Raw genomic sequence first — 16,224 nt, forward strand, 5'->3', positions numbered from 1 at the left:
CTCGAAGGTATACTTTTCCAGTGGGTAGGTGAGGTTCAAAGTGTACATTAGTCCAAACAGCATTGCAGCTGCTAGGGTATAGTTATCCAAATCCTGCCAGACTCTCTGGCCTTCAAGGACTATCCCGATGTCCTCAGGGCTGCCATTGGCATCTCTTGACTTTATGATGTAAATTCCCATGGTTGTTTCCTTATTAGATCGTTGGATAATGGCTTCATCTGTGGCCTAGAAAATGCAGAATTCCAAAATTTAATTAAACAGAACACTGGTCAAAGAACATTATACCAAATCTTATTTCAATCTGTGTCACTATTCCAAAAAATGTTAACATTAACACATTAGGTGAACAAAAATGGATTCATTACAGCATGTGATTTGAGTCCTCAGAATGCTTAAAAAGGTAATGCATGAAGTGAAATCTCCATGCAAAGAAGCAGAATACTGTCAGAGCATAGAGAGGTGTTCAACTATGAACTCCACACATAGTTCTAACACAGGTAAAAGAAAAAGCACCCAGGGTAAATTGTGAAAATCCCAGGTGATTTTCTTTTTTTTTTTTTTTCTTTTTTTTCCGCCTGTCCCATTTGGTTCTTTAGCCATCAGAATTGTTGTCTGAAGACCAACAAGGATACCCAATGGATTTACTTTGCCAAATGGATCATTGTGGCATTGCTGTATTGGTCCATTTGGTCGATCTTTGTTTTTATTATTTATTATATTTTATTTTCAGATGTTACAGACGGGACAGACATGAGTGAGAGATAGGAAAGGGAGAAAGAAAGAGGAAGGAAATCAGAATCAGAATCAGAATCAGAATACTTTATTGATCCCTGGGGGAAATTATTTTTTGTTGCAGTGCTCCATTTTAAACCAACATTAAGACAAGACAGACAATACGCTAACTAAGAATAGTACAATATATACATATATATACATACATACATACATACATAAATAAGTCACTTATAAATAAATATTTGGAAAAGAAACATGTGTAGCTGTTGCAGTAAACAGTGTGTTAAGTGGATGCGTTGTACAGGGAGATGGCCACAGGCAGGAATGATTTCCTGTGTCGTTCAGTGGTGCTTTTCGGTAATCTCAGTCTCTCACTGAACGAGCTCCTGTGACTGACCAACATGTCATGGAGTGGGTGGGAGGTGTTATCCAACATTGTCTTTATCTTGGACAGCATCCGCCTCTCCGACACCACCTTGAGGGAGTCCAGCTCCATCCCCACAACATTGCTGGCCTTACGGATCAGTTTATTAAGTCTGTTGGCATCTGCGACCCTCAGCCTGCTCCCCCAGCATGCAACAGCATAGAGGATCGCACTGGCCACAACAGACTCATAGAAAATCCTCAGCATTTTCTGGCAGATGTTGAAGGACCTCAGTCGCCTCAAAAAATAGAGACGACTCTGGCCCTTCCTGTAAAGTGCTGTGGTGTTATTAGCCCAGTCCAGTTTATTGTCAATGTGTACTCCAAGGTATTTATAGTCCTCCACAATGTCAACACTGACCCCCTGGATTGAAACAGGGGTCAAGTGTTTCCTGGTCTTCCTGAAGTCCACGATCAGTTCCTTGGTCTTTGCCACGTTGAGCTGCAGATGATTCTGCTCACACCACGTGACAAAGGAGTCGACCACAGCCCGGTACTCTGTCTCATCATCCCTGCTGATGCATCCAACCACCGCAGAGTCATCAGAAAACTTCTGAAGATGGCATGTCTCTGTGCAGTGCAAAGGAAAAACAGAAGGGGAGAGGGACAGTGAGAAAGGGGGGGAGAAAAAAAATAAAAATCTCCTGGATCACCTGTTGAGAGAAGAATAGAAAACAAGCAAAAAAAGACAAAAAAAACAAAAAACAAAGCAACATACTAAACACAACACCATCGCATTAATCTAGCTAAGTGTAAACAGCAGTAAATACTAAATATTCAATGTTGTTGTGCAGCACGCAGGACAGATGTGCTTCGAGGTAGCAGCCAAGAAAGGTGTAATTTGGGTCTACGAGCAGTGAACACCCGTGTGCATACCTGTGTGGATCAGCGCGCTTGTATTCCAAAGGTTTCTCCATGTAACGATCTGCTAGGGAGTGTGGGGGGGCCACAGCCCCGTCCTCCAGGGTGTGAAGCAGGTATGGAGGAGATCAAAACTCCAGACATCCAGAGGCCCCCAGAACACAAGAAACCATGGAAGACCAACAGAGGGGCAGCCGCGCCACTGTTCCAGTAAGAGCTGAGGAGAGTCCCAGATGAGGGCTCACTCAGCAGCCGTGGAGCAGAAGCCAGGGGGAGTTGCAGTGACGCGGCCGTGAGCTCCGCCGGCCGCCAGCTGTGCCTGAGTGACCGAGCCCCAGGCCGAGAGGCCGGGGGCACCCCACCCCCGAAGGGGCCCGAGCGAGCCCCAGGCTCCAGGCCCCGATAAGCGGCCGCCAAGGAGTGAGCCGGTGTGTACCTGGACGCCCACCCCCAGACACAAAGAACCACCAACGCACCGACACCTGAGGGAGTCCGCAACCGGCAGGGGAAGTGGTGGTAGGTGGAGATAGGCCTCCAAACCTTGGAGGGCCTGAGGTGTCCCCAGAGAGGTGGCGTCTGATACCCAACCTGACATATAGACACAGACATACAGGCACACACAGACACAAACATCCATTCCCCCCCTCATGCTCTCAAATGCACTCACTCCACACTCAACCAACGTGGAGACAGACATAAAGAGACGCTGTACACACGATCACACTCCCCAAGCGTACTCTACAAACCGGGTCTAGGTACCCTTGCCCCTGGAGGGGGGAACTGCACCCAGACCCAGGTGGTGTTACCCTTTTCCCTGCGGTGGGGAGAGGTAGACCACCCCGACTCCGTAGCAGCAGGGAGGCCCCACACTCCAGACCGCAGTCGGACGGCCAACTCCACCTAGCCCTCCCGCTCCAGCAGGCCGCAGAGAATGGGGGGTGGGAGAAGACTCCAAACCTCCCTCCACCCGCTCATTGTAGTGTTGATGCATGTGTGTTCTAAGGTGCAATTAAAACCCAGGAGGGCATGGAGCTACCTGCCAAGGAGCAGCAGGTAAGCGCATAGTCCCTCCTGATAGCCCTCAATGTCTAAGTGTATTTAAAATTGAGAGGTGGGCAACGAGAGAGAGGCAGCTGGAGATGGGGAGGGAAGGAAGGGAGGGGCAGGTAACCCCTCCCTGGGGCCAGCTCCCCCGCTGACCCCAGTAGGCACTCCCACACTCCGCGACCCGCCAGGGAAAGGGGGCCCAGGCCCATCCAGACCGGGGCCCAGTGCAGCAGCGCCTCCCGGCCCCACAGAGCCCGGGACAGTCCACCCAACCCCACCACAGAGAAAACTGCACCCACCCCACCATCCACTCATCTTCCAGACTACATAAGACAGTAAACGCCCAGGCTGAGATCTTCCTCCACCTCTCCTGTATCTCCCCCTCCTGCAGAGATTTCCTGAAGAGAGGAAAGCTCCTGCAAGATGTGACCATCTCCCCCACCAGGTGATTTTCAACATACTCCTGGCATAGAGTGACAAGCAGCATTTTGTTAAAATTATTATTTTCTCTAAAGTGTATACACAAATTAATTTTTTTCTTACCTGGGCCGAGGGCTCCAGAATGTTCTGCAGTCTTCTTCCTATTTGTCCTCCTCGCCTTTTGAAGACCTTTATTAGTTTGTCAGATTAGCACATCCATCTGTGAGAGTAATCTGGACTGCAGTGGCATGGTGGTAATGCGCTTAAGCTTTAATCACTTTTTCCTTTTCACAAAAATCACTCTATTGTCGTGGAACTTCCCTGAGTTATTCCTCAACTTCAGGCTTTAAGTGTGTTAACTTCACACTATTTTAACACTAATGAAAGATAGCAAGCTGATTTTCATTCCATGTGTGTGTGTGTTATTAATCAGGTTTAATCAATGTCTGTGCAGTGGAGCTGCAGATCCACCAGGGCATGTTCTCAAAGCTGCCTTTCCTACACATTTCTCTGCTATAATTGGATCATTTTCTAACTACTTTGCTATTAGTCCACTGGTCTTTGCATCACTTTTCATCACACTAAGCGACTTGGACAATATGATAAACAGACTCACATGCTCAAGATGCTGTCTAATCTTCATGAGCTCTCTTGTATTTGTAAGTGTTAGTAAGGTTAATACATTTTCTGTTTGTGTGTGTGATTTTGTATATGTTTCTTTTTGCAGTGTTTCAGACTCCTTCACAATTTTCCCACTTAAGCAGTCAGTTTTCTTTTTCCCAGGTTTGCTAACCCAAATTTTGATTTCCCACATTAAATAACAGCATTCTAACAGTCCAATACCAGGCAGTTCTCTTTCCGCTTTGTCCTGCATTCTCAACTGTTTCTCTTTAACTGCCATGTGAGAGCTCGCTTGTCAGGTTTATTGACACATGGCGCTGTAAATAATTCAACCAGCAGAAGTTGGAAGAAAGTTATAGGTTAAGATCACTGGAAATGTTCAGGCCAAGTTTCTGGTTGAATTATTTACAGTGCCATGTGTCACTAAACCTGATAAGCGAGCTCTCACATGGCAGTTAAAGAGAAACCCCTACTCCAAGGCCCTGCATGTGTGGGTGGTTGTGGTGGAGCGGACGCAACTTCTTGAGATTTGACTCAGTATGCAAATTAGTTGAATGACTGGGGACGGGAAATGAAAAAGGAGAACTTGGGTTTCCTGTCTGACTGGATGAGTGAAGCTTGCACTGAAAGACACACTGTGACTGTGTGAGAAGAATGGCTTGGTAACATACAGGATAATTAAATAAAGTGGTCAGGTCTGTGACTAAGTGCAGTAGTCCAAATTTGGAAAGGAAATTTAGTATTTAGTGATGATAGATTGTTATAACGTCTTTAGAAAGGGCTTAATGAGAATATCAATGGTGTGCAAAACTGTGTGGCTTTTAACAAGATTATCTGTGTATTTAGCAGGTGAAATTATGTCAGTTGACCTCAGACTGTCAGGACGCTGAAGAACCTGAGGCCAACATATGGTTAAATTAGTAAGCAAAACTTTGCTGTGATTAAGATTTTTTGGGGTTGTTGTTTTAGTGATGGGTTGATTCTGTCGGTTGATTTAGGGATACTGGTCACCTGCGGTTGTTGTCTCATTCCTTGTGCCAGAGGGGTTGTTTTCTTATTTTAATAGAGGGAGTTTTATTAATCATGGACATGGTTAGAACTGGGCCCTTTAAAATTGTAATAGTGCACTTAAGAGAAATCCTGTCAGGTGATTATGTTTTGTGCTTTGATGAGCTAATAATCAGCTCTCTTTTTCTCATTTTTGTTCTAAGCAGGCCTGAAAGATTGAATTAACAGCGCTGTAAATATTTTCGGGAGAATAAATTTAAGGGGAGCTTTTCCAGATTACAATGGGCCGAGGAAAAGGCTACCTGTGGGGACCTGATCAGGTTGTAAGTCCCTGTCTAAAAGGATTGCAGCGAGTCAATCCAGTCCAAGAGCATAAAGAACTCTTTTCCTAAAAAACAAAAAAACCAAACAAAATAAAACAAATGAATGAGCTCATGTTGCTGAGGGTGGAGAATCTGATTATTTGCGCGGAGTCTCCACTATCAGCAATATCTGAGTGAATGTGTGTGAATGGACTGTGACTGGACTGATGCTGTGGACTAAAGGTTGGACTGACTGGACACTGAGATAAAGACTGGACCAAGGGTGGGATGAATAAATGTTGACAAACAATTCACCACGCTGGCAAGAGAAAGGGGATGCTTTGCTTCGCTTTGCTTTGTTTTGTTTTGTTTTGCCATGAGCAGGAGGAGCGGAAGACTTAATTCTGGGGCTGCTGATTTTGGGTTGCTGATGTTTGCTTTGAGAAAATTCTGTTTTATTGACTGGGTGTATAGATTATGGTAGTACATTATATAGTGGGGAAATACCAAATGTTAAAGGGGAGAAAATGTTGGATGTTACTCATGTTACTATTAACAAAAGCAGGCCACTGTAGCAGTAAATTAAATTTGATAGAGGAAAATAATTACAACCCAAGTAATATTTATGAGTCAAATAGGGGATCGCTAGACTTTTCATATAAAAATGCAGTTATAGAATAACAAAGACTTGTCCAAGTGACCATGGTTTTTTCCCTTTAAAAAAGTAAATTATTAAAAGAGCTGGTACTAGAGGGAGAGACGTGTTGTACCTTCATCCCAAACAATACTGCTCCAGATGGCTCAGTAACCCGAGTTCTGGAGGGGCTGAAAACTCTGTCTAAAACCATGCATGAACACTCGGGAATCGACAATCCGCTGGACAGCTGGATGACCTCCGTGTTTGGGAAATGGAAGGGGATTTTCGTGTCTGCAATGTTTTCTACTGCCGCTTTTTTTTTTTAGGGATACTGGTCACCTGCGGTTGTTGTCTCATTCCTTGTGCCAGAGGACTGCTGGAAAAGGTAATAACGAGGGCAGTGGACCCCGGAGCGGTAGTTCCGGTGGCCATGATGCCATTGATGGACCGAATGGGCCGAGGAGTGACACGACACAAAGTGCGGTGACATTTCTTTTTGAAAGGTCAAGAGAGGGAAGGATAATCCTGGGAATAAAGAAAATATTTTACTGCTGCAATATAGGCTTTAACATTGCATTACAATGTTTTTTAAAGCTACTGACATCAGACTAAAATTTTTATTAAGGGTGCAGCTATAATCATTGTATACACACATTGCAGATCGTGCTCATGAAAGAGTTGTTGCTCAGTCTATTCAAGGTCTTAAGCTTCGTTTGGAGCGATGACCCGACGATCTATTGTGTAAGTGACTTGGAGCAATAGAAGGTTAAACCGCATACATGCTTAGAAACACAAATGATTTAAACTTAGGCCAGGCGGAGGGCCTGGAATTCATTTAGCTTCTAACTGCATTTGAGCTGCCTAGAAGAGTCAAGAAATTGTAAGTCCCAAGGAATCATAAGGGAGGTGAAACAAATTGCCATGTATGGAAGAATGTGACAGAAAGAGGAACGTCTCTGTCTGTTTTTATGCTGATATGGTGATGGTGTATATCTTACTCTGGGTGTGTTTAATAAAATTAAAAGTGTTGCTAACACACATAAAGAACATTGAGAGTAAGTAAATTAAGATTAAGTAAAGATTAAGTAAAGTTAATATAAAGGATAGAGCCCAGAACATGATATTTTGAACCAACTTTGAATAATTAAGGGAACAATAGATGAACACAGTAGGTTATTGAGGTGTAGCAGAGAGAGGCGTTTTGTTTTCTATCCTTTACAGGAGAAGATTTCAGGACCACAGCAACCACAGGGGTGGCGAGAATCCTGGAAGCCCCAGACCGAACGGAACCAACCAGAGAAAGGGGGACTCAAAAGAAGCACAGAGCAGAGAGAATCGCCCAGTTTCAGACAATTTGTTGTGTAGATTGAATAGTTTGTAGGATTTCTATGTTATGTAAATTGCCCAAACACAGTGTTCAGTCTGGATATGCGCTACCTGTTAAAGGGGGCGAAGAAACCAGGACTAAGTTTTAAAGATGAAACGGGTTAACTCTATAGAGGATGTTTTCCAAAGATTGACAAAATAATCTAGGACCTTTTACCAGAAAAAGCTAATTGTATCTTTTTGGAGTTTACACTGAGGGAAGTCAGAAGTGGGTTTAAATTGGGATTCTGGGTAAAAAGGGGGTGTAGGAAGTAGATTTAGGATATTTCACATTTCACAGGTGCTGTCTTAGAGCTTGATTTATTTGTTGTGGATAGAAGTAATTATGACAAAATAATAAGGAAACATTGAAAACATACAACCCTTTGAGGGGACAGACAGGGTTGGGCAATTCAAAGGTTTCGTTTTGTTTAGCATAATCTCTTTTGTTATATTTTAGCTTTTTAACATGCAAGTAAACTTAATGGGATAAATTAGAAATTATGTCGTGTTTCTTAGGAAACACGAAAAGGGGGAGAACTGTCATGTAATTAATATATCCTTAGTGCTTATTTTCTTATTATATTGTTTTATGTACTTTAATAATGAAGGTTTGTAAAGCAAGGCCACTTTTGACTCATAAACTAAGTGCTCAGCCAGACTGAAAAACAGGAAGTTAGTGTAGAGCTATACAAGTATATTAATAAATACAGGAAGCCAGACAGAAAAGAGGAACTTGTACCATATAAGGAGTGTTTGTATCAAAACTGTGTGACGTGTAAAGTACCAAAATAACACCTATATGTGAGACGTTTTTAAATTCTAATGTTAGAGTTTCTGCAACTGGCTTTTGGGGCTGTGCAGGGCTCTTTCTTCCGGAAGATGATTGAATAAAAAGAATTATAAATATTTTGGACACTATGAGTCGGGTTTTCTCTGTTCTATCATGGGGATCAAAGAATCGTGTTTTAATACATACGAAACAAAAAATGAAAAAAATGAAGAAACGCACAACAATGTTGAATTTCAAACAGCACTTTGACATCATGCTCAACCGACCATAGTAAAAAAAAAAAATGCTGTTGTAATATGTAATCTTAGCTATTGTGCAGATCTAACTGCAGTATCTGCATTTTTCAACTGTCTGATCTGTCAACAAAATATTTTCTTTTGCAGTTGTGAGGAACCTTTCCAACCACCTCCTCAAAAGAAACATGCCCCAAAGCTGTCAGAAATTTTCAAACCCTGCAAGTGAGAAAAAGCATGATTTGTCACACTGTTTCCCTGAGAAACCTCTTTGTTTATGCCATCATCAAAAATGAAGTCATGTCAGCTGTACAGGTATGATCTGCTGACTGTGTTTGGACGTGTGTGTGTGTCACAGGGAAATCATTGACAAAGTACATCAGCGTTACAATCAAACCTGGAAGAAGAACGAGAAAAATTACTTAAAATTCAGGTAAGTACTAATGCTTAATATTTCTTCTATGAAGAATACGAATTGGATGTAAAAAGATTACCATACAGCAAACAGGAGCCTAGTCTTGCATATGAGATATAATGCTATGATATCCAGTATATCAACCGGAGGGGAAATGATAATGATGGGCTGGTTTATACATACATATATACATATACATACATACATATATACATATACATATATATACACCTTTTATATGAACTGAATCAACTACAGACAAGAAAGAAAGAGTAAAGACGCACAAGGGGTTTAGGACAGAGGAACTGTAAGAAAACTGATGGCACAACAAAGAGCAGAGAGATATTTGCCATATGGACAAATGATGTTATAAGTATATAATGGAGAGGTTTTGAGCTGGAAAAAACATTATCAGGAGTTGCATTTGTCTTTATTGCTTACAGCTTTTGGAGTCAACACTCGCAGTGGTGGTAGTCACTAATCTAAACCCTAGAAAATAAAATGAGAAAATTCTAGTAACATATGGGGTTAACTTTTTTATGCTATTATTTTTACTGGATCTAACTGTTTTGTTTGCTCCTTTTTTCATCTTCCCTTGTTTAACTGTGGATCTTAATTATCTTAATAAGATGGTGTTGGATAGTTAAGATCAAACAACAGGTGAGCAAATAACCTTTTGTTTGCTCACCCTTCTCTGTAGGTGTCCTTCCATGTTATCTCTCTGTCGAGTGTTATCTTTCCATTGAACATGATAAACAGAAAAAAATATTGTTCCTTGCCATGACATTCAGAAACAGATTACTGACCTTTCCTTTTGTTGGCAATAACTACTAACATAAGTTAAACATGCAGCAACATCAGAAGTGTATGAACCTACTCATCTGGTAAAAAGTCAGTCAGTGTTAACTGAGTGTTTGTTGTTTTACAGAACTAATCTGAGAGTTGCATGCAATGGCTTTGACAACGCCATTGTGACACAGAACAATACTCCTATAGGATCGAATATTGTTTACAGTGGGGAAAAGAGGACTCTTCAGGTGAACAAGGACTTATTCGACTTGTTTTTGAAGGTAGGTTCATTTTCATTCATGGAAACTGTTTGTGCTGCTTCTTTGATATCTTCATTGGTTCTCTTATGTTTTATTTGACTGACACAGTGATTATTTCGCAACTTTTCTATTTTTTTGTATCTTCAACTGAACTCTCTTTTGCTTTTGAAATGAGCTTTTGGAGATAATTTTGTTTGTGCTGTTCTAACCTGAAAAAGTGTGAACAGTATTTTTTTTTTTTTTATCTCAATTGATTTTCTTGGGTTCTGCATGTGTATATGGTGTATATAGTATTTATAACTAAATACATAGCACAGAATCTGCATTATTAAGGGTTTTTAATGACATCCTACTGGCATTTGATTCTGGTAACCACAATGTTCTGGTCTTGCTTGATTTAACTGCTGCCTTTGACACAGTAGACCACAATATTCTAATTTCTCGATTAAATGATGTAGTGGGTATTGGTGGCACTGCACTTAATTGGTTTCAGTCTTATTTGGCAAATAGAACTTTCTCTGTCAGCCTTCTCGGTTCAAATAGGTTAAAATATACAGATTTTTTACACAAACAGCAGTTTGTTTGTTGTATAGCAGCCGTTATAGCAAGGATTATGCACTCAAACTAGGAGGAATAAGAAAACAGAATTGAAGTGACTGCAATCTGCAATTTACTGAAATCTAAATGGTCTGTATTTGTATAGCGCTTTTCTAGCCCATAAGGACCCCAAAGCGCTTTACACAACCTGTCATCCACCCATTCACACACACATTCACACACTGGTGATGGCAAGCTACATTGTAGCCACAGCCACCCTGGGGCGCACTGACAGAGGCGAGGCTGCCGAACACTGGCGCCACCAGGCCCTCTGACCACCACCAGTAGGCAACGGGTGAAGTGTCTTGCCCAAGGACACAACGACGAGACTGTCCAAGCCGGGGCTCGAACCGGCAACCTTCTGATTACAAGGCGAACTCCCAACTCTTGAGCCACGATCGTCCCTAGCATTGAATTTTTTTTCAACCTCAAAATCAAAATGGTTATGAAACTGAAAAGCAACATGTTACAGCCTCAATGACAACATACATTTTTATGATGAACCATTTTCTGTATCAATTTATAGCTGCACAGAAAGAAACTCAAATATAATTCATCATTTGTGATTATATAATTATACACGTTTTGTAGTCTGGTCTGCCTCAAGCCTCAAACTTGACCGGTCTGCAGAGCCATACAAGAGAGAAACTGTCTGAAAATCTGTACCGTTAACATATTTAAGCAAAATTGTTATTAAAAGCCTGGAGCATTTTGCATCTCTGCTAAAAAGGCCAAACAGCTTAAATATGATCTTATTTGGAGATGCTTAATATCGGAGCATATCCCAATTGATACACTGTCCATTAGAGGAGCTATTGCATTTATAAGACGCTGTATTTATATAGTCTGTTTCAGCTCTATTTACTTTTGTGTGTAATTTTTTTTTCCATCCATCCATCCATTCGCTTCCGCTTGTCCTTTTCAGGGTCGCGGGGGGCACTGGAGCCTATCCCAGCAGTCATTGGGCGAGAGGCAGGGTACACCCTGGACAGGTCGCCAGTCTGTCACAGGGCTAACACATAGGGACAGACAACCATTCACACTCACATTCACTCGCACATTCACACCTAGTGGCAATTTGGATTATCCAATTAACCTATCCCCACAAGCTGCATGTCTTTGGACGGTGGGAGGAAGCCGGAGTACCCGGAGAGAACCCACGCAAACACGGGGAGAACATGCAAACTCCACACAGAAAGACCCCGGCCTGATGGTGGAATTGAACTCAGGACCTTCTTGCTGTGCGGCAACAGTGCTAACCACCGTGCCACCGTGCTGCCCATTTTTTTTTCCAAAAGAGAAAAAAACCCACACAATAAACAAAGTTATTTGTCATTTTTTTAAATAATTTCTAATAATTATGACTATTTATATACACTTTTGTGATCATTGTTCTTTTGGATATAATATTCCCATGGTTGTAATCTATAAAAACGACAGACCTATCATTAGCAATAGCAAGCATAAAAAGCATCAGACTATAAAACTAGAATAAAATGTCTTTTTAAAATCCTTTTTCCTTCAACATGTGAAATCAGCAACAATGTAAATGTGTTTTCATAATGCCTTGTCTTTCGCTGTCTATTCCAGGAGAATCCTTTCTCAAATAAACAATGGGACACTTGTTCGGTTGTTGGGAATGGTGGGATCCTGTTTGACAGTGGCTGTGGAAAAATGATTGATTCTGCTGACTTTGTTATCAGGTGAGAAAAGTGTCCAATGTAGACCAAATCCAGAGTGGAAATTCCACTTAACCATTTCTGTGTCTACTTTTTTGTTTGTTCAGGTGCAACTTACCTCCTTTGGAAAATGGATATGAGAAAGATGTTGGCAGCAAAACTAGCCTTGCGACAGCAAATCCAAGCATCATTTTCCAAAAGTGAGCAAAAGAAATAATTCCTTGTCACTAGGGAAGGGAACTGATAAGAATTTAACGATTCTGATTCTATTATCAGAATCACCTTCCAATTTGATTTCTTATCAACTCTCTTATTGAGGCTCGTTGGGTCCTCATTGTTTTCACATTGAGTCACCGCTAAGCAGCATGTCAAAGACATTACATTCTGCAACTTAATTGCATGCTGTTGTTAAAATTTTTGTATATATTTGAGGTATTTCCCAATAAAAACAAAAATAATTAAATAAAAAATAATTACACTGTAGGCCACACCGCTATTTTTTTCTCCTCTGGCACATGAACTTAAAACAGCTGATGACAAGTACAACAAATGTGACTGATAGGCAAACACTGGGAACTAGTTCTTTTAGAGAACCAGCTCTCGATTCCTATCCCTACTTGTCACCTCACATTATGTATGCGTTGTTGCTCAAAGTCAGCTGTTTCTTTTGCACAGGTATGGTGCGCTGACTGGACGTCGCCTTCCATTTGTGGAGAGTCTGCACAAGTACGGCAACTCTCTGCTGCTCCTTCCTGCCTTCTCCTTTGGCAGGAATACTGCTATGTGTCAGCGGGCTGCATATACAATAGAGGACTTTGAAAGCCCTATTCGACCTGTTTTCTCCAACGCTCAGTACCTCCACAGTCTGGATCAATTCTGGAGCTCTGAAGGCCTGAAAGAAAGGCGGCTCAGCACTGGATTCATTATGGTTAGCATGGCCCTGGAATTGTGTGAAAATGTACATCTGTATGGATTCTGGCCCTTTAGTAACCCATATGACCTCTATACCCTGACTAACCACTACTATGATGATGTACCGGTTAAAACGTTTTTTCACGCAATGCCGGCTGAGTTTGAACACTTGTTGCAGCTGCACACTGAAGGGGTACTCAGGCTTCACCTGGGAGACTGTAAATCAGATAAAAAATAGTTCCCAGGGATAGACAACAGCACAGAAGCAAAGTACAGAGTCAAATGCCTTCTCTATAGCCTCAGGATGAATCCAGTAACTTTTTTGCCTTTATAAGGCCATTGCTCTGTACATTTTAGTGCTTTATTACAAATATCTCTCACCCTGTATTCTGAAATACCTCAATTACATTCTCTTGATTTTTAGAAAACAAAACTCTAAGGACTATTTTGACAATATCTTAAAAAATGTAACCATGAAAAGTACTTTGGTACCAGCAGAAGATAAATGTATAGTGCCTGATAAAAGTGCAAAAATCATATCACACAACTACCACATTTGTCTGATTTTAAGTGAGATTCATGCTTCTGTGTTAAATCTGCACCACAGGTAATGTACAGCATAACTTCAAACCTCCCTGAAACCCAATGCCATAATTCAGTAACTGAGCCTGCACCTCCATTGAAATTAAATTAAACACTGAGTGGATGAAGTCTACAATGACTGTGATTGGCTAGATCAGTACTGTCATTTCCTAGGCATTTCCAGCTACTTCTTTTACTGCTGCCATTTTCTAAATTGACTGCAAGGGAATGGATGAACTTGAATAGAGAACTTTGCTGGCCGCTTTCATAAGCTACACCATAGTCTCTGTATAGTACAAATTACACATTATTTCTACATATGATGCAGGCAAAGGTAATGGTTTGTGTCAATTTATCTTTTTATCGGTCCTTTGCAAAACAATTTTTAAAATCCCAGCGCCGCTGAATTTGTGACCACTACTGCTCGCTCCCGTTTCTGTCACTTTTGCTCAGTCCCACAGTATTTCTGCCCAACGCCACTCTAAGTTTATTCAAATTCAGCAAAAATCTCAAAGTTTTGGCATTGATTTGTCTGTTGCAATGTTGATCCTAGACCAACATTTTTCTCTTGATCCAGGAACAACACAGGAATGTGGATATCAGATACGTGTGTTGGCAGGGCACTGCGGGTTAGGTGTATTCTGGTCATACTGGAACTGTTCATGGCTGTTGTTGTTTCATAAACAGTATGAAAGGAGAGGGAAAATTAAGTGAACGTGAATAAGTACTTATCAAAAGATTTCGGAATTGTGGATATGTTGACATTCACTTGTGGGTAGTTATTTCAGAATCCAAGGTATTTAGAGCGATCAACCATTTAAATGTTATGATGTAGTCAATACCAAGTATTCAATTTGTCTAAACACATGTCTTGAGGTGAGAGAATTCACATATTTTAATGTGAATGTTCAGATCAAAAGAAAAGCCATCATGCCATCACATCATAAAATTTCAGGGTATTCAGATTAATAAACAAAATGTTATATAGAACCAACTAACATTTTGTTTATTAATTTGAATACCCTGAAATTTTATGATTTCGTTGAATATAAAATGGCACAGATCATGTATAAAGCACAAAATAACTTTCTTTGGCGCAGTACTCAGAAGCTGTTTAAAGTCAGAGAGAGTCAATATGACATAAGGGGAACAGGTTTCTTTAAAAAACAAAACAAAAAAAAACTGAAAAGATCAATAATAATAATACTCAAACTCTTGGTTGTTTTGCTTTGATGTAGTTACATATATAAGGTGGAAAGGTTTTTGTTTTTGTTTTTTGTTTTTTTGTTTGTTTGTTTTTAGCTTTGCTTTGTTTATTCTTTGCTTCGAGCCCTACGTACAGGAGCTGCATGCTAAAAGCAGATGATCCAGTGTGGCAACCCCTAAAGCAAGCAGCCAAGGGAAGATGTTGGCAAATCTATATATGTTGTTTATTAATGTTACAACCCCCCCCCCCCCCCCCAACACTGTGAACTACTTTTAAATTACTCTAATTGTAAATCATCAATCATAGTGACTGTGTCTGATACAAACTGTACTATGTACTTTTATAACACAAACAAAATGCTGACAATTGTGGAGTCAGCATATGTCCCAGCAGTGACCATCAACAGCCTTTTGATTGCTATCACTCAGAAAATGGACTTTATTAAACTGTGATAAATATGACATTGTCTCTAACAATCACTGACTACTATCTCCTTACAGTAGGTGTGGATATTTGTCTTGACATACTGGCAGTGCACTCTAAAAACTATTGTTTAAGCTCAACAAAAAAAAATTAACGCAACAGTTTCCATTACTCTTTTTGAGTTACGATAACTTATGTTGAAATTAGATTGAACCAACAAACTATATTGAGTTAGGGGAATTAACTTTTCCTCCATAATCAAAGGTGATTTTAATTACCATTTATGTAATATTTGGTATCTTAAAAACATATTTTTAAGTTGTTTACTCGTAAAAATTTTCTTCCTCCAATTACTTTTTCCACATTATTTAAAATGATTTTTAAGTGTTATTTAATTAATTACAGCAATTACAAAAACTATTTTTTAAAGTTCATTATTTAAAATATTAAGTTGTTGATTTTCATCATTATTATCATCATTTTAGCTTTCTCTTATTTTTTTATTGTAATAGCTTTTAAGAAAGGAATTCATTCAACATTTTTTTTTATCAAAAAACTTTATTTTTTAACTGTAGGCATTTCAACACTTTGTATTTAAAAAGTGAAAATAAACCAGAAATTTAGATTTATACCATCTCAGCCAAGTTATAGTATATGCCTTTATGTATTTAACACCACAGAAACAAATGTGTTCAATTGGTAAAAAAAAAAAAAATCTACTTAGAAAACATTTTGTTACAGTAATACTTCCATGCAACTGTTCAGTAAATGTTAACTTTCAATGCCTACCAAACTTTACAAGATCTTGCATCTTTCTATTACACAATGCAGCAAACACCTTTAAGATCAATTTTACACATACAGGATTCAAAACAGTTAACAATTTTTGAAAAAGAGTCAACATCTTTAACATAA

General features: G+C 40.1%; 1 protein-coding gene across 1 annotated transcript in view; it reads left to right on the plus strand.

The window, feature by feature from the left end:
* Nucleotides 1-15,347, plus strand: part of LOC113019985 (alpha-2,8-sialyltransferase 8F-like) — a 30,005-nt gene extending 14,658 nt beyond the window's left edge. Inside the window, exons 2-7 of the mRNA XM_026163652.2 lie at nucleotides 8,596-8,670; nucleotides 8,804-8,878; nucleotides 9,789-9,930; nucleotides 12,097-12,209; nucleotides 12,293-12,385; nucleotides 12,861-15,347. Of these exons, the coding sequence (XP_026019437.2) occupies nucleotides 8,596-8,670; nucleotides 8,804-8,878; nucleotides 9,789-9,930; nucleotides 12,097-12,209; nucleotides 12,293-12,385; nucleotides 12,861-13,335 (973 nt within the window). The 3' untranslated portion in view covers nucleotides 13,336-15,347. The remainder of the gene's footprint in view (nucleotides 1-8,595; nucleotides 8,671-8,803; nucleotides 8,879-9,788; nucleotides 9,931-12,096; nucleotides 12,210-12,292; nucleotides 12,386-12,860) is intronic.
* The last annotated feature ends 877 nt before the right edge of the window (nucleotides 15,348-16,224 follow it).

Source organism: Astatotilapia calliptera, chromosome 4 (genome assembly GCF_964374335.1).
Source record: "Astatotilapia calliptera chromosome 4, fAstCal68.1, whole genome shotgun sequence".
NCBI lineage: Eukaryota > Metazoa > Chordata > Actinopteri > Cichliformes > Cichlidae > Astatotilapia > Astatotilapia calliptera.